The following is a 21,326-nucleotide window of genomic DNA, read 5'->3' as shown; positions in this document are numbered from 1 at the left end:
CACCACATAAGCCATGTTAAGGATCAGGGATACATGACCATGAAAAGACAGGGAGCTCCTTACGATAGAAGTTAAGGTCTGTCTCAGAGCCACAAGTGCTAGAAGCTGGAGGTTTAGAGGAAGAGGATTTCTCTGGGCTGGGTGTTCAGGAAGGCTTCACAGAGAAAGACATTAGGTAGACTTGAACAATGGGGAGAAGTAAAGAAAGATGATGGGAAGGATCACATCTTTACTATTTACAGCGTAGGCACTTATGGTACTATCTCATTTAATCCTCCTAACAACATCATGAAATTGGTTACGACATTATTCTCATTTTTTTGGTTTGTTTTTTTGAGATGGAGTCTCGCACTGTCACCCAGGCTGGAGTGCAATGGCGCGATCTCGGCTCACTGCAACCTCTGCCTCCCGGGTTCAAGCAATTCTCCCTGCCTCAGCCTCTGGAGTAGGTGAGATTACAGGCACCTGCCACCACGCCCGGCTAATTTTTGTGTTTTTTAGTTTCACCATGCTTGCCAGGCTGGTCTCAAACCCCTGACCTGAGGTGATCTGCCCACCTTGGCCTCCCAAAGTGTTGAGATTATAGGTGTGAGCCACTGCGCCCGGCCTATTCTCATTTTTATATGAGGAAAATGAGGCTTAGAGGGTCCAAAGTCCTGCAACAAGTAAGAAGCAGAGCTGGGATTCAACCCCAAAGTCTGTGATCTTTTCAAGTAGTAGTTCTGCATTCAAACAGAGAACAAATAGTGCAAAGGGCAGAGCTGGGAATGTGCACATCATGGTTTGTGGGTGGTGAATAGTCCAGGCAGGCCGGGGTGACAGTGGGTGTTGACAGGGGAGAGGAATGCTGCCGCCTCCCTTGGTCACTCCAGTTCCAAGATTTGCTACAAGTCCCAAAGTATTCCTTTTGTATTCATTCCTTTTGGTTGCTGTCTAGGTTTGGCTGAGTGCAAGGGGTTCATTGTTCGTTCACCTTCCTCTGTAGATGGTTTCTCCTGACTTCAGAACCATACCGTTGTATTTGGTCCCTACTTTGTGCTTTTCTGCTTAGCATTCTCTTCATGGTGAGGATCTAACTAAACCTGATTCAGCCGCTGCTTGCAGTGAAGCGACACTGATGTAAATGAGCGTGGAAAGGTTCTCCAGCATCTCTTTGGACCCCGCAGTAGGCCTCTCCTGCTTGCTCTGCCTTTTCTCCGCTGCTCTTACGTTTTTCCTCCAGAGTCAAGGCCATATGCCTCATGTTTATATAGTTTCCTCTCTAGAGAACACTCGCTCCCCCTAACTGCTTCAGTGAGCATGTTATTTCTGCAGCCTCTTATCTCAAGTGCTTTGCTGTCACTTTGGTCCACAGCCATCTGGGCAGTTCTTGGTCTCCAGGAAACAGAGGTCTCTGGTATCAGGAGGAGGAATTACAAGTCAGAGGAGTTACTATAGGACTGGGGTGTTGGGTAGAATTCTTATTGCTTTGGAAAAAAGTAAAGAATCCCCCCTACCCCAGTGCTGTTCAGTATGAATGGGCCTTTGCTTCCACACTCTTTTTTTTTTTTTGAGACAGAGTCTCGCTCTGTCACCCAGGCTGGAGTGCAGTGGCATGATCTTGGCTCACTGCAACCTCCGCCTCCCGAGTGCAAGAGATTCTCCTGCCTCAGCCTCCCGAGTAGCTGGGACTACAGGCACCTGCCACCACGCCTGGCTAATTTTTTGTATTTTTAGTAGAGATGGGGTTTCACCAGGTTAGCCAGGATGGTCTTGATCTCCTGACCTTGTAATCCGCCCACTTCGGCCTCCCAAAGTGCTGGGCTTACAGGCGTGAGCCACCGCGCCCAGCCTGCTTCCAAACTCTTGAAGTAGACTTAGAGAAATAGGCATCGGGAGGACCTCAGGGCAAACTTCCTTAGGGGCCCTTTGGGCAGAACCCGGACAGATAACCTCTGTCTTCTGTATTTCTCTCCAGGGATGGGAGTAGGAGATGGCGAAGAGGGTGGTTTAAAAACAAAAACCTATCTCGTAACTGGATGGGGCAATCGATACCACCAGAAGTCTTCTAAAATTGCCCTTTTTGAGCTGTGGTTTTCCAGTGGGGGAAGAGAGGGAATGATAGCCTGTATAGGGAAGATGATTCTAGGTTTCTCTAGATTCCCTTTTTTTCTTAGTTATATTAGTTGATAACTATTCTTTGCTATGTGTTGCTCCTCTGAACCTTCCCACTTTGCTAAACTCTTGTGTCTAGCAAATCTTCCCTGATTGAAGAAGTCAGAGTATATGGATTTTCACCTTCTTACAACCCAGTAGTTCTCAACTGGGGGCAGTTTTGCCCCCCAGGGAACATTCAGCAAGTCTGGAGACATTTTTGTTTGTCATGACTTAGGGTGCTACTGGCCTCCATGTGGGTAGAGGCTAGGGATCCTGCCAAATATCCTATAATGCACAGGAGAGCCTCCACAAAAAAAGAATTATCTGGCTGGGTGCGGTGCCTCACACCTGTAATCCCAGCACTTTGGGAGGCCGAGGCGGGCAGATCACGAGGTCAGATCAAGACTATCCTGGCTAAACAGGGTGAAATCCCATCTCTAGTAAAAATACAAAAAAATTAGCCGGGCTTGGTGGCGGGCACCTGTAGTCCCAGCAACTCGGGAGGCTGAGGCAGGGGAATGGCATGAACCCGGGAGGTGGAGCTTGCAGTGAGCCGAGATCGCGCCACTGCACTCCAGCCTGGGCGACAGAGTGAGACTCCATCTCAAAAAAAAAAAAAAAAGAATTATCTGGCTGGGCATGGTGGCTCATGCCTGTAATACAAGCATTTTGGGAGGCCGAGGCGGCTGTATCACTTGAGCCCAGGAGTTCGAGACCAGCATGGGCAACATGGTAAAACCCCACCTCTATAAAAAATGCAAAAATTTGGCTGGGCGCGGTGGCTCACGCCTGTAATCCCAACACTTGGGGAAGCTGAGGCAGGCAGATCACCTGAGGTCAGGAGTTCAAGACCAGCCTGGCCAACATGGTGAAACCCTGTCTCTACTAAAAAATACAAAAATTAGCTGGGTGTGGTGGCGCATGCCTGTAGTCTACTACAGCTACTCGGGAGGCTAAAGGGGGAGAATCACTTGAACCCAGGAGGCAGAGGTTGCAGTGAGCCCAGATTGCGCCACTGCACTCCAGCCTGGGCGACAGAGTGAGACTCCATCTCAAAAAAAAAAAAAAAACAAGGGCCGGGCATGGTGGCTCACACCTGTAATCCCAGCACTTTGGGAGTCTGAGGCGGGTGGATCACAAGGTCAGGAGTTCCAAGACCAGCCTGACCAACATGGTGAAACCCCGTCTCTACTAAAAATACAAAAATTAGCCGAGCATGGTGGCACGTGCCTGTAAATCTCAGCTACTCAGGAGGCTGAGGCAGGAGAATCTCTTGAACCCAGGAGGTGGAGGTTATAGTGAGCCGAGATCACGCCACTGCACTACAGCCTGGGCGACAGAGTGAGACTCCAGCTCAAAAAAAAAAAAAAAAATTAGTCGGGCATGATGGTGGGTGTCTGTAGTCCCAGCTATTCAGGAGGCTGAGATGGGAGGATCACCTGAGTCTGGGAGGTAGAGTCTGCAGTGAGCCATGATTGTGCCATGCACTCCAGCCTGGGTTACAGAGTGAGACCCTGTCTCGAAAAGTAAAAGTTAAAAAAATGAAAAAGAATTATCTAGTCCAAAATACCAGTCATGCTGAAATTGAGAAACCCTGCTATATTTAGTGTGTCTCATTTTGTCTGTCTCATCCCATCCTCTCTCAGAACCAGGCTGAGATAGAAGTTCAAAAGTAAACTGGTGGGCTGGGCATGGTGGCTCATACCAGTATTTTGGGAGGCTGAGGTGGGCGGATCACTGGAGGTCAGGAGTTCAAGACCAGCCTGGACAACATGGCAAAACCCCATCTCTAGCAAAAATACAAAAACTAGCCGGGCATCATGGCGCATGCCTATAGTCCCAGCTACTCAGGAGGATGGTGCAGGAGAATTGCTTAAACCCAGGAGGTGGAGGTTGCCGTGAGCCAAGAGAGCGCCACTGCACTCCAGCCTGGGCAACAAAGTAAGACCCTGTCTTAAAAAAAAAAAGTAAGCTGGTAAGACAGAAGTATTGTGCCATATGCTGAGTCATAGGCTTTCTGGTCTCATTCCACCCAGCAGAATGCTTATACCTGGAATGAAATGATGTAAGTACCTGCCTCATTGGGTTAAGGATTAGATGATTGATTAATGCATGAAAAAATATTGAGAATAATGCCTGGCACATTCAATCAATGCTTAAAAACAAAACAAAACCCAAGACCCTGTCACCCCGATTTTGGGCACTCTAGTTTTAGTATATTTTATTTTATTTATTTATTTGAGATGGAGTTTTGCTCTTGTTGCCCAGGCTGGAGTGCAAAGGTGCAATCTCGGCTCACTGCAACCTCCATCTCCCGGGTTGAACCAATTCTCCTGTCTCAGCCTCCTGAGTAGCTGGGATTACAGGCGCATACCACCATGCCTGGCTAATTTTTGTATTTTTAGTAGAGATGGGGTTTCATCATATTGGTTAGGCTGGTCTCAAACTCCTAACCTTAGGTGATCCGCCCGCCTCAGCCTCTCAAAGTGCTGGGATTACAGGCGCCAGCCACCACGTCCAGCCCTGGACTAGATCTTACTTTTAACCTTTATTTTCAAAGCCTCTTCACCTGCTCTCATGATTTAGAAGTGTAAGCATTCGGCCAGACGTGGCTCATGCCTGTAATCCCAGCACTTTGGGAGGCTGAGGCGGGCGGATCACCTGAGATTGGGAGTTCGAGACCAGCCTGACCACATGAAGAAACCCCGTCTCTACTAAAAATACAAAATTAGCTGGGTGTGGTGGCGCATTCCTGTAATCCCAGCTACTCATGAGGCTGAGGCATGAGAACCTGGTCAAAACTACATCTCAAAAAAAAAAAAAAAAAAAAAAAGAAGTGTAAGCATTCTTTTGCCTATTATGAAAATGGGAAGAAAATAATCAACCAGGGTTGATATGCTCAAGAGCATGCCTTGAATATATCAGCTACCCCAAATCCCCTTTTTTGACTATTTGAGTGCCCAAAGAAGATAAGAAATCAGAAGTTTATTTACTGCTCTGTAAGTTAACATTCAAGGAGATAGGAGGAAAGAACACTTTGCTACAAACTGGATATATGTAGAATGCTATAAGCTTAGCTGAAACACTTATGCCATCTATGGAATGAGGACCCATTAGATTATTTGACCTACCTCCTCTGTGAAGATCAATGAGAGGAAGTGTGTGAAGCCCTACATGAGTATAAGGTAGATGGAGAGGCCAGGCACAGTGGCTCACACCTGTTATCCCAGGACTTTGGGAGGCCGAGGCAGGTGGATCTGGAGCCCAGGAGTTTGAGACCAGTCGGTGCAACATGGCAAAATCCCGTCTATACAAAAAATACAAAATTAGCTGGGCATGGTGGCGCTTTCCTGTAGTTCCAGCTACTCAGGAGGATCAATGGAGCCTAGCAGGAGGTTGAGGCTGCAGGGAGTTGTGATCACGCTACTGCATTCCAGCCTGGGCGACAGAATAAGACCTGTCTCAAAAATATATGTATTATTTAAAAAAAAAAAAAGATAAGTGGAAATGAATAGAGATACTTTTGTTAGTTTCTCATTTTCCTTTCTCTCCAGGAGTCCCGACCTCTACATGTTGTGCTGGGAAATGAAGCCTGTGATTTGGACTCCATGGTGTCTGCTCTTGCCCTGGCTTTTTACCTAGCAAAGGTGGGTAAAAAAAGGTAGTATCTAGGATCTGAGTCCCTCAGAATGAAAAGATCTGGATTCAAGACCCAGCTCTACCACTTACCAGCATTTAGCATTGGGTAAATTAAATCCCTTAACTTTGCTGAGTCTCATGCCACCATCTATAAAAACTAAAATGATATTTTGCAGTGTTGCTATGAGGAAAAATGTGAGCAAATATATTTCAAGGGATTTGTAAACCGTAAAGCAATATTCAAACAGTTTATTACTGAGTTCCTTATAGGTATCAGTGATCTAGTGTGTATTCCTCTGCCCAGGTTAGTTCTTGAGGACTAAAAATTCCTTCTCTGCAGCATTGCATCTAGAAATAGGTATTTACCATGAGTTACCCTGTTGACTTTCATATTGTTGCTAAGAAGGAGGGAGGGCAAAAGTCATCCTTTCATTTTTATAGACTGGGTACTTGTGGCTTCGAGAAAGGTGGCAACTTACCTAAGTATGTCTCCTTTGGTCCCAATAGTCTTGTTACTTTTTCCTGTCATTATAAAACCTTGTGATACCTTCTTTTCACTTTCCTATCTAGACAACTGAGACCGAGGAAGTCTTTGTGCCAGTTTTAAATATAAAACGTTCTGAGCTGCCTCTGCGAGGTGACATTGTCTTCTTTCTTCAGAAGGTTCATATTCCAGAGAGTATCTTGATTTTTCGGGATGAGATTGACCTCCATGCATTACACCAGGCTGGCCAACTCACCCTCATCCTTGTCGACCATCATATCTTATCCAAGTAAGCACAAGGAAATTAAATTGCTACCTATCGTGTACCATGCTGGGCTCTGATGAGTGAGATATAAAGAGAGGAAGAAAGAGTTTTTGCTGGCCGGGCATGGTGGCTCACGCCTGTAATCCCAGCACTTTGGGAGGCCGAGGCAGGCGGATCACCTGAGGTCAGGATTTTGAGACCAGCCTGGCCAACATGGCAAAACCCCGTCTCTACTAAAAATATAAAAATTAGCTGGGCGTGGTGGCGGGCGCCTGTAATCCCAGCTACTTGGGAGGCTGAGGCGGGAGAATCACTTGAACCTGGAAGGTGGTGGTTGCAGTGAGCCGAGATCGTGCCACCGCACTCCAGCCTGAGCGACAGAGCGAGACTCCGTCTCAAAAAAGAAAGAGTTTTTGCTTTCAGGGATCTCACAGGCTAATCATAATTGATAGGTCATATTAGATATAGAAAAACAACACAAAATATTGTCAGTTCTGCAGTTATATGTATGTCTGTGGCATACAGACATACCCTATAATAAAAAGAAATAGAACATGTTGAGTTCAAACTAACGGATAACTCAAAAATCATTTAAATCTGCCTTTGGTATCATTATTTAAGATCTTGTATGCTGGGCTGGGTGCGGTGGCTCACGCTTGTAATCCCAGCACTTTGGGAGGCCGAGGCGGGCGGATCACGAGGTCAGGAGATGGAGACCACGGTGAAACCCCGTCTCTACTAAAAATACAAAAAAATTAGCCGGGCGTGGTGGTGGGCGCCTGTAGTCCCAGCTACTCGGAGAGGCTGAGGCAGGAGAATGGCGTGAACCCAAGAGGCGGAGCTTGCAGTGAGCCGAGATCGCGCCACTGCACTCCAGCCTGCGCGACAGAGCAAGACTCCGTCTCAAAAAAAAAAAAAAAAAAGAAAAAAGATCTTGTATGCTGGGTGCGATGGCTCACGCCTGTAATCCCAGCACCACTTTGGGAGGCCAAGGCAGCCAGATCCATTAAGCTCCAGGAGTTCAAGACCTGCCTGAGCAACATGGCAAAACCATGTCTTTACAAAAAAATTTAAAAATTAGGCATGGTGGTGCATGCCTGTGGTCCCAGCTACTCGGGAGGTTGAGGTGGGAGGATCACTTGAGCCCAGGAGGTCGAATCTGCAGTGAGCCAAGATCACACCACTCCGCTCCAGCCTGGAAGACAGAGGGAGACCCTGTCTCAAAAAAAAAAAAAGATTTATTGTAATAGAAACCTTTGAAAAATGTTTGCAATTCTCTTTTTGTTTATTTTTTTACTTATTATTTATTTTTGTACTTACTTATTAAATTTTTTTTAGAGAACAGGGTCTTGCTATATTGCCCAGGTGGATCTCAAATTCCTAGGCTCACGCTATCTTCCTGCCTCTGCCTCCCTAAGTGCTGGATTATAGGTGTGAGCCACCACACCTGGCCTGCAACTCTATTTTTAATTTTAATTTTAATTAATTTTTTTTTTTTTTGAGATGGAGTCTCGCTCTGTCACCCAGGCTGCAGTGCAGTGGTGTGATCTCGGCTCACTGCAACAACCTCTGCCTCTTGGGTTCAAGCGATTCTCCCTACCTCAGTCTCCTGAGTAGCTGGGATTACAGGTGCACGCCACCATGCCCAGCTAATTTTTGTATTTTTTACTAGAGACAGGGTTTTGCTCTGTTGGCCAGGCTGGCCTGGAACTCCTGACCTCAGATGATCCGCCTGCTTTGGCCTCCCAAAGTGGTGGGATTACAGGCGTGAGCCACAACACCTGGCCTATTTTTAGTGGCCTGGTGTGGTGGCTCACGCCTGTAATCCCAGCACTTAGGGAGACCTGTCTGACCAATATAGCAAGACCCTGTTCTCTAAAAAAAATAATAAATACAAAAATCTATAAACATAGTGTGACCTTGTCTCTACTAAAAATAAAAAAATTTGCCACGTGTGGTAGTGCATGCCTGTAGTCCCAGCTACTTAGGAGGCTGAGGTGGTAGGATCACTTGAGCCTAGGAATCGAGGTTGCAGTAAGCCATGATCACATCACTGTACTCCAGCCTGAGTGACAGGGCAAGAACTTGTCTCCAAAAAAAAATGTTTTAAGTTATCAAAAGGGCCAGATGTGGTGGCTTACATCTGTAAACCCAGCACTTTGGGAGGGTGAAGTAGGAGGGTTGCTTGAGCCCAGGAGTTCAAGACCAACTTGGGGAAGATGGTGAGATCCCATCTCTACAAAAAAAATAAATAAATAAAAATAAAAAGCACACAAAAAGTTAGCAAAAGTTTTTCTACATAAACTCTTATGATTTTAGAATAATGTATTATGTTAGAATATGTAAATATCTCAGGCCAGGCACGGTGGCTCACGCCTGTAATCCCAGCACTTTGGGAGGCTGAGGCGGGCGGATCACGAGGTCAGGAGATGGAGACCATCCTGGCTAACACGGTGAAACCCCGTCTCTACTAAAAAATACAAAAAATTAACTGGGCATGGTGGCGGGCACCTGTAGTCCCAGCTACTCGGGAGGCTGAGGTAGGAGAATGGCATGAACCCGGGAGGCGGAGCTTGTAGTGAGCTGAGATCACACCACTGCACTCCAGCCTGGGCGACAGAGCGAGACTCTGTCTTAAAAAAAAAAAAAAAAAAATAGCTGGGCGTGGTGGCTCATGCCTGTAGTCCCAGCAACTCGGAGGCTGAGGCAGGAGAATCGCTTGAACCTGGGAGGCAGAGGTTGCAGTGAGCCAAGATCGCACCACTACACTCTAGTCTGAGCAACAGAGTGATGCTGTGTCTCAAAAAAAAAAAAAAAAAAAAAAATTAGCCAGGCTGGGCGTGGTGGCTCATGCCTATAATCACAGCACTTTGGGAGGCTGAGGCGGCCAGAATCGCCTGAGGTCAGGAGTTTGAGACCAGCCTGACCAACATGGAGAAAGCCCATCTCTACTAAAAATACAAAATTAGCCAGGCGTGGTGGTGCATGCCTGTAATCCCAGCTACTCAGGAGGCTGAGGCAGGAGAATTGTTTGAACACGGGAGCCAGAGGTTGCGGTGAGCCGAGATCATGCCATCGCACTCCAGCCTGTGCAACAAGAGCGAAACTCCGTCTCAAAAAAAATTTATTTTTAAATCTATAAATATCTCAATAATGTCTGTTTAAAAAGTGTACACATTTATAATAATTCCATCCCTAATTTACTACTGGAAAAAACTACCAAAAAAACAACACGATTATGTGACTTTCCTAAGTCTGTTTGGCTCCTGCTAATATTTTTTTCTTGAGCACGTTGTGGTTATAGCAGGATACTGACAGAAGGCAGCCTGAGAGAGCATTATCCATCTGTGGATTCATTCAGTAATAAACTTTCCTTTTTTTTTTCTTTTTTTTTTTGAGATAGAGTTTTGCTCTTGTTGCCTAGGCTAGAGTGCAATAGCGCAATCTAGGCTCACTGCAACCTCCGCCTCCCAGGTTCAAGTAATTCTCTCGCCTCAGCCTCCAAGTAGCTGGGATCACAGGCATGTGCCACCACGCCGGGATATTTTTTGTGTGTGTGTGTATTTTTAGTAGAGATGGGGCTTCACCATGTTGGTCAGGCTGGTCTTCAACTCCTGACCTCAGGTGATCCGCCCGCCTCAGACTCCCAAAGTGCTGGGATTACAGGTGTGAGCCACCGTGCCGCCACCTTTTTTTTTTTTTTTAAGAGATGGTGTCTCTCTTGCTCTGTCTCCTAGGCTGGAGTACAGCAGCATCATCATAACCTTGAGCTCCTGGGTTCAAGGAATCCTCCCGCCTCAGCCTCCTGTGTAAAAGCCTCATTCCTGGCTAATTTTTTTTGAAACTGAGTTTTGTTCTTGTTGCCCAGGCTGGAGTGCAATGATGCCATCTCGGCTCACTGCAGTGAGCCTCCCAGATTCAAGTGATTCTCCTGCCTCAACCTCCCAAGTAGCTGGGATTACAAGCATGCGCCACCACGCCCAGCTAATTTTTTGTATTTTTAGTAGAGACGGGGTTTCACCATGTTGGCAAGGCTGGTCTCGAACTCCTGGCCTCAAGTGATCAGCCCGCCTCAGCCTCCCAAAGTGCTGGGATTACAGGCGTGAGCCACCATGCCCGGCCTGGCTAATTTTTTTTTTTTTTTAAGAGACGTAGTCTCACTCTGTCGCCCAGACTGGAGTGCAGTGGCGCGATCTCGGCTCACTGCAAGCTCCGCCTCCCGGGTTCACGCCATTCTCCTGCCTCAGCCTCCCGAGTAGCTGGGACTACAGGTGTGCCCACCACCACACCTGGCTAATTTTTGTATTTTTAGTAGGGATGGGGTTTCACCGTGCTAGCCAGGATAGTCTCAATCTCCTGACCTCGTGATCCGCCCACCTCGGCCTCCCAAAGTGCTGGGATTACAGGTGTGAGCCACCGTGCCTGGCCTTTATTTTTTATTTTAAATATATATATATATATTTTATGGAACAATTCACAAATGTGCGTGTCATCCTTGCTCAGGGGCCATGCCAATCTTCTCTGTGTCGTTCCAATTTTAGCGCATGTGCTGCTGAAGTGAGCACTGATCTCAGTCTTGAAAGAGGACTAGGTGTTTGCTTGGTGAATGGGGAGGGAGGAGGGAAGGTGGTTAGGAAAGGCATTCCAGGCAGAGGGAGTAATTAATAGAATCAAATGCAGGCAAGTGTGAAATAGCATGGTGAGCTAGGGGAAATGGAATTTGTTTTGCACAGCTGGAGCATAAAATTTGAGGGAGAAGTAGGACATGGAAAAAGATGAGACAGAGGGGGCAGGCAGGAGGCAGATTATGGAGGCCTCATAGGCCCTTCTAAGGCGATTGGATTTTATTTTAGGCAGTGGGGAACTATTTTAAATTATATTCTGGGTCCTAAAAGAATCAGATTTTCTTTTTTCAAATGATCATTCAGGCCACTTTGTGAAGGACAACCCAGGAGGGCTCTTGGTTGGAAGCAGGTGATTGATTAAGAGACTACTGGAATAGTCCAAGCGAGAGGTACTGAGAGCCTAGAATGGGGCAGTAACAGAGAGTTAGAAACTAGGGCATGGATAGGAATTAAGATAGAATTCACAGGACCTGGTGACCCACATGGAGTCTAAGTATTGAGTGGGTTGTAAAAATAGGAGAGATTTGCCGGGTGCGGTGGCTCATGCCTGTAATCCCAGCACTTTGGGAGGCCGAGGCGGGCAGATCACGAGGTCAAGAGTTCGAGACCAGCCTGGCCAATATGGTGAAACCCCGTCTCTACTAAAAATACAAAAATTAGCTGGGCCTGGTGGCGGGCGCCTGTACTCCCAGCTACTTGGGAGGCCAAGGCAGGAGAATTGTTTGAACCTGGGAGGCGGAGGTTGCAGTGAGCCGAGATCGTGCCACTGCACTCCAGCCTGGGCGACAGAGCGAGATTCCGTTTTAGAAGAAAAAAAAAAAAGGAGAAATTTAGATGTTGGGTATCAAGGGTGTCAAGGGTGTAGGGTTGGAAAGGCAACACTAAAGGACAGCAAATGTGGGGGTAAGATATTTGCAGCAGATGCTTCACAGAATTTGCTTATACACTATTTAAAGATGACTCCAATTACAACATTAAAGAAAAGAATTGCTGGGCGCGGTGGCTCACGCCTGTAATCCCAGCTCTTTGGGAGGCCAAGGCGGGCGGATCACGAGGTCAGGAGTTCGAGATCCACCTGACCAACACGGTGAAACCCCGTCTCTACTAAAAATACAAAAAAAAAATTAGCCGGGTTTGGTGGCATGTGCCTTGTAATCCCGGTTACCCAGGAGGCTGAGGCAGGAGAATCACTTGAACCCGGGAGGTGGAGGTTGCAGGAGCCCAGAAGCCGAGATCATGCCATTGCACTCCAACCTGGGCAACAGAGTGAGACTCCGTAAAAAAAGAATTGAGAGGAGTTAGGCAGAGGTAAAAGTAACCAAAGGTCAGTTTTAAATGCTTGCCTGGCAGATCACCTGAGGTCAGGAGTTCAAGACCAGCCTGGCCAACGTGGCGGAACCCCATCTCTACTAAAAATACAAAAAAATTAGCTGAGCATGTTGGCAGGCACCTGTAATCCCAGCTACTCAGGAGGCTGAGGCAGGAGAATCGCTTGAACCTGAGATGTGGAGGTTGCAGTGAGCCAAGAACACACCATTGCACTCTAGCCTGGGCGACAAGAGTGAAACTCCGTCTCAAAAAAAAAAAAAAAAAAGCTTGCCTTAAGACATCTGCATTTAGGCCGGGCGCAGTGGCTTACGCTTGTAATCCCAGCACTTTGGGAGGCCGAGGCGGGCGGATCACGAGGTCAGGAGATCGAGACCACGGTGAAACCCCGTCTCTACTAAAAATACAAAAAATTTAGCCGGGTGTGGTGGCGGGCCCCTGTAGTCCCAGATACTCGGAGAGGCTGAGGCAGGAGAATGGCGTGAACCCGGGAGGCGGAGCTTGTAGTGAGCCGAGATTGCGCCACTGCACTCCAGCGTGGGTGACAGAGCGAGACTCCGTCTCAAAAAAAAAAAAAAAAAAAAGACATCTGCATTTTCCTTGATGGGTGGGGTAGAGGTTGGCTAGAAGCAGCTGGAGTGTCCCTACCTATCTTTCTTTCTCTTTTCCCATGCCCTCCCCTCCACAGAAGTGACACAGCCCTAGAGGAGGCAGTAGCAGAGGTGCTAGACCATCGACCCATAGAGCCGAAACACTGCCCTCCCTGCCATGTTTCAGTTGAGCTGGTGGGGTCTTGTGCTACCCTGGTGACCGAGAGAATCCTGCAGGGGGCACCAGAGATCTTGGACAGGCAAACTGCAGCCCTTCTGCATGGTAAGGGTGGCTTTTGGATTGGGACCTCGATTGGGACCTCAGTAGTTCTATTCCTATCCCTGAGAAGGGAGGGTGGAAAAGTCTAGACGCTTCCAGCCTAACCATATGCTCTCAGATCCATTCAGCTCATAAAAAAGATAGGATTCTTTCGGGGGACAATTAAGCATCTGTTTAAAGGCTTATGAGATACTTGTTGGAGAAAGTAGAAAGGAAGTGCAGGGCAACAGACCAAGAAGCTTCCTGTAGGCATCGTTTTATGATGGAAGGAGGATTAGCCAAAGAAGCAGGAAGCAGATTTCAATACCAATTCCTCCAGGAAATAGAGAGCTGACCTTGAGCAAATCTCTTAACCTTTCTTGTTCTCATTTTTCCACTTGTAAAAAAAAAAAAAAGAGAGAGAGAGAGTGAGTTGGACTAGACTGTCTTTTCCAACTTAGAAGATTCTTTGATGGGATTTGGCCTACTGAAGAGGTATATCTCTGTCTGACTAGGCTGTAAAATCTCCAAGGGTTGAGATGCTCAGGCTTTCTTTCTACCTTTTCCCCATTTCCCTTCCTACATTTTAGTTTGGATTTGGGAGGTCTGAGGACACAGTCCATCCCAGTTTCTCATTTTGCTTTCAGAGATTTTGCTATACAAATCTCCTTGTGTGTGTCCATTTGGTGTGAAGGTTATATATGTTCTGGTGGTCATGTGTGGAGGGTCACAGGATTCAAGTTCCACCATCTCCCTTCTCCACAGGAACCATCATCCTGGACTGTGTCAACATGGACCTTAAAATTGGAAAGGCAACCCCAAAGGACAGCAAATATGTGGAGAAACTAGAGGCCCTTTTCCCAGACCTACCCAAGAGAAATAATATATTCGATTCCCTACAAAAGGCAAAGTTTGATGTATCAGGTATGAAATGTTAGCTGGCTTTTCTACCTCCCAGATAAGAAAACAGAAAGGCAAGCCTTGTTCATTATATTATTATTTTTTTTTTTTTTTGAGACAGTCTTGCTGTGTCACCCAGGCTAGAGTGCAGTGGCACAATCTCGGCACACTGCAACCTCGACCTCCTGGGTTCAAGCGATTCTCCTACCTCAGCCTCCTGAGTAGCTGGGATTACAGGCGCCCACCACCACACCCAGCTAATTTTTGTATTTTTAGCAGAGATCGGGTTTCACTATGTTGACCAGGCTGGTCTCGAACTCTGAAGCTCAGGTGATCTGCCCGCCTGGGCCTCCCAAAGTGCTGGGATTACAGGCATGAGCCACTGCGCCTGGCCAATTATTTAAATTTTATATCAGAAAGAAATGAAGTAGCATTATTAGCCTAAGCATGAAATAATCAATCATTTACTGGATTGTTCTATCCTGGCTCTTGGTTAGGATGAGGAGGAATGTATTAAGAGCCTCAGAAAGGCCGGGTGCAGTGGCTCACGCCTGTAATCCCAACACTTTGGAAGGCCAAGGTGGGCGGATCACCTGAGGTCAGGAGTTCAAGACCAGCCTGGCTAACATGGTGAAACTCCGTTTCTACTAAAAATATGAAAAGTTAGCCGGGTGTGGTGGTGTGTGCCTGTAATCCCATCTACTCAGGAGGCTGAGGCAGGAAAATCGCTTGAACCCGGGAAGCGGAGGTTGCAGTGAGCCGAGATTGTGCCATTGTACTCCAGCTTGGGCAAGAAGAGCGAAACTCCGTCTTAAAAAAAACAAAAAGAGCCTCATAGGTTCTAGTCTATTCAGAGAAGATAGGACATATATATAAAATATGCTGACAGTATACTAACTTATCAGAGTGGAATCTATAGAATTGGTTAGGGAGGCAAAAGAAATATTTTGTGAGTATACAAAAGACGAAGAGAACCAAAAAAAACTGTATTCTTGTAGCTACCACCTGTTGACATAAAAAGGAAGAAAGAAAGAAGGAACTCACATGTAAACAGTATAGGAAGAGGGAAAAATTAAAAAGTAAAAGCCTCTGTTCTGGGTTTGGCCCTTCTCTCCAAAGTTCCTTGCTCTAAAGATACTTATTGTCACCAGTTATTTAAGATGGCTTTTGATTATGTGATTACATTTTCTTTCTTTTTTTTTTTTTTTTTTGAGACGGAGTCCAGGTTCAAGTGATTCTCCTGCTTCAGCCTCCTGAGTAGCTGGGATTACAGGCGCCCGCCACCACACCCAGCTAATTCTTTGTATTTTTAGTAGAGACAGAGTTTCATCATGTTGGCCTGGCTGGTCCCAAACTCCCGACCTCAGGTGATCTGCCCACCTCAGCCTCCCAAAGTGCTGGGATTATAGGCCTGAGTCACCACACCCGGCTATGATTACATTTTCAATTATCTCCCCCATTCATTGCCCCAAAGAGAGGCTGTTTTTCCTTCCTTGACCCATCTGGCTGTCCTTGCCTTCTTAGTCTTGGGACCCTGGCCTCCCTTGTTTGACCCCTAGTCTCTCATCTGCTTTCTAGGACTGACCACTGAGCAGATGCTGAGAAAGGACCAGAAGACTATCTATAGACAAGGCGTCAAGGTGGCCATTAGTGCAATATATATGGATTTGCAGGTAAGAGCAAGTTGTGGCTGTGGGTGGGGAGAGAAAGCCTTTGGTTATGCATGTTATGCATGTGGCCTTGCACCTCATTCCTGGCTCACCTCCAAAATGTATCTTGTGTCTGTCTTTGTCTCCACCTCCACTGTGACCACCAGAGTCCAGCATCTCTCACTGCACTGCTATATTAGCCTCAGTACTGGTTTCCCTGCCTCTGCTTTTGCAGCCCTACAAACCATTCTCCCTGCAGCAACCAGAGTGGTCTTTTTTAATTTTTTTTTTTTTTTTTTTTTTTGAGGGAGTCATGCTTTGTTGCCAGGCTGGAGTACAGTGGTACCATCATGGCTCACTGCAGCCTTAACCTTCCAGGCTCAAGCAATCCTCCCACCTTAACCTCCCGAGTAGCTGGGTCCACAGGTGCCCACCACCACACCTAACTAGTGTGTGTGTGTGTGTGTGTGTGTGTGTGTGTGTATATGTGTAGATGGGATCTCACTATGTTGCCCAGGCTGGTCTCAAACTCCTGGCCTCAAGCAGTTCTCCCCTTGGCCTCCGAAGTTCTGGGATTACAGGCATGAGCCACCGTGCCCGGCCTCATTGTATTTTTAATAAAATCTAGAGGACTTACTGTGGTTTACAGGGCCATGCTTGATCTGGCCCTTGTCTTTTTCTCTGGCCTCGTCTCATTCCAGCTCCACTCCTGTTCTACAGTACTGCAGCCACACTGGTTTATTTTCTGTTCCTCAGAACATTAAGCTCATTCCCAGCTGAGCTTTTTTTTTTTGTAAAGCTGGCTCCTTCTTTTTTTTTTTTTTTTTTGAGACGGAGTCCCGCTCTGTCGCCCAGGCTGGAGTGCAGTGGCGCAATCTCGGCTCACTGCAAGCTCCGCCTCCTGGGTTCACGCCATTCTCCTGCCTCAGCCTCTCCAAGTAGCTGGGACTACAGGCGCCCGCCACCACGCCCGGCTAATTTTTTGTATTTTTAGTAGAGACGGGGTTTCACCATGGTCTCGATCTCCTGACCTCGTGATCCACCCGCCTTGGCCTCCCAAAGTGCTGGGATTACAAGCGTGAGCCACCGCGCCCGGCCAAGCTGGCTCCTTCTTAACATTCAGGTACTCAGCTCAGATGTCTCTTGTTTTGGGAGGTTTTTCCTGACCACCCTAACTGAAGTACTATCTCCTATGCTTAAAAAACCTCTAGCAGTTATGTTTGTTTATTTGTTTGTTTGTTTGTTTGTTTGTTTTGAGCCTGAGTCTTATTCTGCTGCCCAGGCTGGAGTGGAGTGGCGTGATCTCAGCTCACTGCAACCTCTGCCTCCCGGGTTCAAGTAATTCTCCTGCCTCAGCCTCCCTAGTAGCTGGGATTACTGGTGCGTGCCAGCATGCCCAGCTAATTTTTTGTTTTGTTTTGTTTTGTTTTCGTTTTTTGAGACGGAGTTTCGCTCTCGTCCCCCAGGCTGGAGTGCAATGGCGCAATCTCAGCTCACTGCAACCTCCGCCTCCCTGGTTCAAGCAATTCTCCTGCCTCAGCCTCCTGAGCAGCTGGGATTACAGGCATATGCCCCCATGCCCGGCTAATTTTTGTATTTTTACCAGAGGCAGGGTTTCACCATGTTGGCTAGGCTGGTCTTGAACTCCTGACCTCAAGTGATGACCCGCCTCGGCCTCCCAAAGTGCTAGGATTGTAGGCATGAGCAACCGTGCCTGGCCCAAGGATGTTTTATTGATGATGATGAGAAAGTCCTTCATCCCTCTCCATTTCTTCCCTTTCAGGCCTTTCTGCAGAGGTCTAACCTCCTTGCAGATCTCCATGCTTTCTGCCAGGCTCACAGCTATGATGTCCTGGTTGCCATGACTATCTTTTTCAACACTCACAATGAGCCAGTGCGGCAGTTGGCTGTTTTCTGTCCCCATGTGGCACTCCGAACAACGGTGAGTCTGTGTCCCTTCTGCAACCTAAGAGCCTTACAGAGTCTGCCTGTATGTACCTCTGTGCTCTACAGCTGTCCTATAAGGACCTCTCTTAGGTTCTTATATTAATGTACTTACACGAGGTCCCTTGACCTGTTTCTGGACCTGTTTCCTCCCCTTTCTGCTTTTTCCCATTCTCTCTCTATATGAATATCCTTTTTTTATTCTTTTTTTTTAATGAACATGCTTAATCATAGCATTGTTGAGAAAGGGGGAATTCCAAAGAGAACTAGAGATTCAATTCCTACTTTGAGAGAACTTGAAAGAAATTTTGTTAGAAGGAAATGTTATAAATCTGGAGTTAAAATTCCCTTCTTGAGCTAGGGACAGTGGCACATGCCTGTAGTCCCAGCAACTCGGGAGGCTGATGCAGAAGGATTGCTTGAGCTGGAAAGTATTTTTTTTTTTTTTTTTTTTTTGAGACAAGAGTCTCGCGCTGTTGCCCAGGCTGGGGTGCAGTGGAGCAATCTCGGCTCACTGCAAGCTCCGCCTCCCGGGTTCACACCATTCTCCTGCCTCAGCCTCTCTGAGTAGCTGGGACTACAGGTGCCCGCCACCACGCCTGGCTAATTTTTTTGTATTTTTAGTAGAGATGGGGTTTCACCGTGGTCTCGATCTCCTGACCTCGTGATCCACCCGCCTCGGCCTCCCAAAGTGCTGGGATTACAAGCGTGAGCCACCGTGCCCGGCCAAAACCCCATCTCTTTTAAAAATACAGAAATTAGCTGGGTGTGGTGGTGCGTGCCTATAGTCCCAGCTACTCAGGAGCCTGAGGCAGGAGAATCTCTTGAACCCCGGGAGGCAGGGGTTGCAGTGAGCCCAGATTGTGCCACTGTACTCCATCCTGCCAACAGAGCAAGACTCCGTCTCCAAAAAAAAAAAAAAAAAAAGGTGGGCTTAAGGCAGTTCAGGGATTCTGAGGGTTGCCTAGGCTCTGTGGGGACTGCTAAAGACAGAATACAGCCAGATAATCCTTTGCTCGCATAGAAGGTATGTCTGTCCTTTCCCGCCCCCCTTTGCCTTTGCCTTCTCCCCAGGAAGCAAATCTGATTTCATTCAGTGTAAGGTAGTTTGTCATTATGAAAAGAACTGCAGTTTTGTCTGTTTGTTTTTTAAGACGGAGTCTCACTCTGTCGCCCAGGCTTGAGTATAGTGGTGTGATCTTGGCTCACTGCAACTGCCACCTCCCAGGTTCAGGAGTTCTCCCACCTCTGCCTGTAGCTGGGACTACGGGCGCCTACCACCATGCCCGACTAATTTTTGTATTTTTAGTAGAGACGGGGTTTCACCATGTTAGCCAGGCTGGTCTCGAACTCTTGACCTCAAGTGATCCACCCACTTTGGCCTTCCAAAGTTCTGGAATTACAAGCCTGAGCCACTGCACCTGGCCAAGAACTGCAGTTTTTAAAGTCAGGTAGATGTGCTTTTCTGTTCTAGGTTTGCCTCTTACTCACTCTTTGAGCTAAGGCAAGTCAGTTGACTTCTGCATCTGGAAATGGCAGAATAGTACCTACTGCTAATTCTGCTATGATCATTAAACGTAATATCATGTGTAAAGCAAACTTCTGGAGCAGAGTAAGCACTTTGTAAATAGTGGCTCTTAGTAATCCTGTCATGAAGAAAAGGGTGCTTTGGCCATTAGAAGTACCTCTTCCACGTTCCTGAATCTTCTCCCCTCTGTGCTGCTCTTTTAAAGCTGTGTGGATTTCTAATGACTCTTCCATTGTCTACGCTGCCCCTATGCTTGGAAACAGGAGTCCTTCTCTCTGTTTTTTTTTTTTTTTTTTTTTTTTTGAGATGTCTCGCTCTGTTGCCCAGGCTGGAGTGGTGCAATGGCACGATCTCAGCTCACTGCAACCTCTGCCTCCCGGGTTCAAGCAATCCTCCCAGCCTCCCAAGTAGCTGCGGCTACAGGCACACCACCATGGCCGGCTAATTTTTTTTTGTATTTTTTGTAGGGACAGGGTCTCACTATGTTGCCCAGGCTGGTCTCGAACTCCTGGACTCAAGTGATCCACCAGCCTCAGCTTCCCAAAGTTCTGGAATTGCAGGTGTGGGCCACTACGCCCAGCCAGGAGTCCTTTTCTCACAGTCTACTCTACCATCTCTCTTTCTCCTATGTTAGGGGTAGTATAATATATTGACTTAGAACACTGGCTTTGGTGACAGCTCTGGGCTCAGTGTCAGTTTTGCTTCATGCAAATTATGACCTTAGGCAAGTTACCTGATCATCTAAGCCTCAGTTTCCCTGCATGTAAGTGAGGGTAATAGTGATACCAATCTTATTTTGTTCAATTCATTCTTTCTTCCTCCATCCCTCTTCTGGGCTCTAGATAAATTCTAGTCCCATCCTAGTTCAAGTTCTTGAGCACATTTATACACTTGGAAACAACACTAGATTAGAAGCTGGGGTTCCTGGGTCCTGGTTTAACTGCCATCATCTACGTGATTTTACTCACAACCATCTTACTTAGCGTTAGTTACTTTAATAATAAAATGAAATATACAATCTAAAGTGTTTGCTCTGTTTTTAAAATACTGTGTATGGCTGGGTATGGTAGCTCATGCTTGTAATCCCAGCACTTTGGGAGGCTGAGCTGGGCAGATCACCTGAGTTCAGGAGTTCGAGACCAGCCTGGCCAATATGGCGAAACCCCATCTCTACTAAAAATACAAAAATTAGCTGGGCATGATGGCAGGTGCTTGTAATCCCAGCTACTCAGGAGGCTGAAGCAAGAGAATTGCTTGAACCTGGGAGGCGAAGGTTGCAGTGAGCTAAGATCGCACCACTGTACTCTAGCCTGGGTAACAGAGCAAGAATCCATCTCAAAAAAAAAAAAAAAAAATTAAAGTAAAATAAAATAAATAAAACACTATGTATGAATCCCAGCACTTTGGGAGGCTGAAGCAGAAGGATTGCTTGAGACCAGGATTTTGAGACAGCCTGGGCAACATAGCAAGACCCCATCCCTATTCTATTAAATAAAAAATACAAAATACTAAAATAAAATACTGTGGGCCAGGCGCGGTGGCTCATGCCTGTAATCTTAGCACTTTGGGAGGCCAAGGCGAGAGCAGATCACCTGAGGGCAGGAGTTCGAGACCAGCCTGGCTAACATGGTGTAACCCTGTCTCCACTAAAAATACAAACATTAGCCAGGCTTGGTGACACATACCTGTAGTCCCAGCTACATGGGAGGCTGAGGCAGGAGATTCACTTGAACCAGGGAGGCAGAGGTTGTAGTGAACCAAGATTGCACCACTGCACTCCAGCCTGGGTGACAGAGCAAGACTCCGTCTCAAAAAAAAAAAAAAAAAAATACTGTGTATATTAGTGTTCCTTCTGTTGCAAACAATAAAACCGAACCCTGGATAACTTACTTTTTTTTTTTGTCTTGCTTTATTGCCCAGACTGGAGTGCAATGGTGAGATCTCGGCTCACTGCAACCTCTACCTCCCAGGTTCAAATGAT

The 21,326-nt window shown here is 46.9% G+C and overlaps 1 protein-coding gene and 1 non-coding gene across 6 annotated transcripts in view; one reads left to right on the top strand and one right to left on the bottom strand.

Annotated features, from left to right (window-relative positions):
* The window catches only part of PRUNE1 (prune exopolyphosphatase 1), a 28,211-nt gene that overhangs the window by 4,064 nt on the left and 2,821 nt on the right, over positions 1–21,326 (top strand). For 2 of the 5 annotated variants that reach the window (XM_003259204.4, XM_030824597.1), the window contains exons 2-7: positions 5,691–5,783; positions 6,346–6,548; positions 13,164–13,348; positions 14,090–14,248; positions 15,803–15,897; positions 17,657–17,815. In XM_003259204.4, coding sequence (XP_003259252.1) covers positions 5,691–5,783; positions 6,346–6,548; positions 13,164–13,348; positions 14,090–14,248; positions 15,803–15,897; positions 17,657–17,815 — 894 coding nt within the window. Of the gene's footprint in view, positions 1–5,690; positions 5,784–6,345; positions 6,549–13,163; positions 13,349–14,089; positions 14,249–15,802; positions 15,898–17,656; positions 17,816–21,326 lie in introns of those variants that run through there. The other 3 variants (XM_030824596.1, XM_012511086.2, XM_030824598.1) reach the window with 3 other exon arrangements.
* Positions 10,983–11,089, bottom strand: LOC115837705. The gene has a single exon (XR_004032765.1). It is a non-coding gene; the product is annotated as a U6 spliceosomal RNA (small nuclear RNA).

The sequence above is a fragment of the Nomascus leucogenys genome, chromosome 12 (assembly GCF_006542625.1).
Source record: "Nomascus leucogenys isolate Asia chromosome 12, Asia_NLE_v1, whole genome shotgun sequence".
NCBI lineage: Eukaryota > Metazoa > Chordata > Mammalia > Primates > Hylobatidae > Nomascus > Nomascus leucogenys.
Note: the sequence above shows the minus strand (reverse complement) of the source record. Positions and strands in the feature narration are given on the sequence as shown.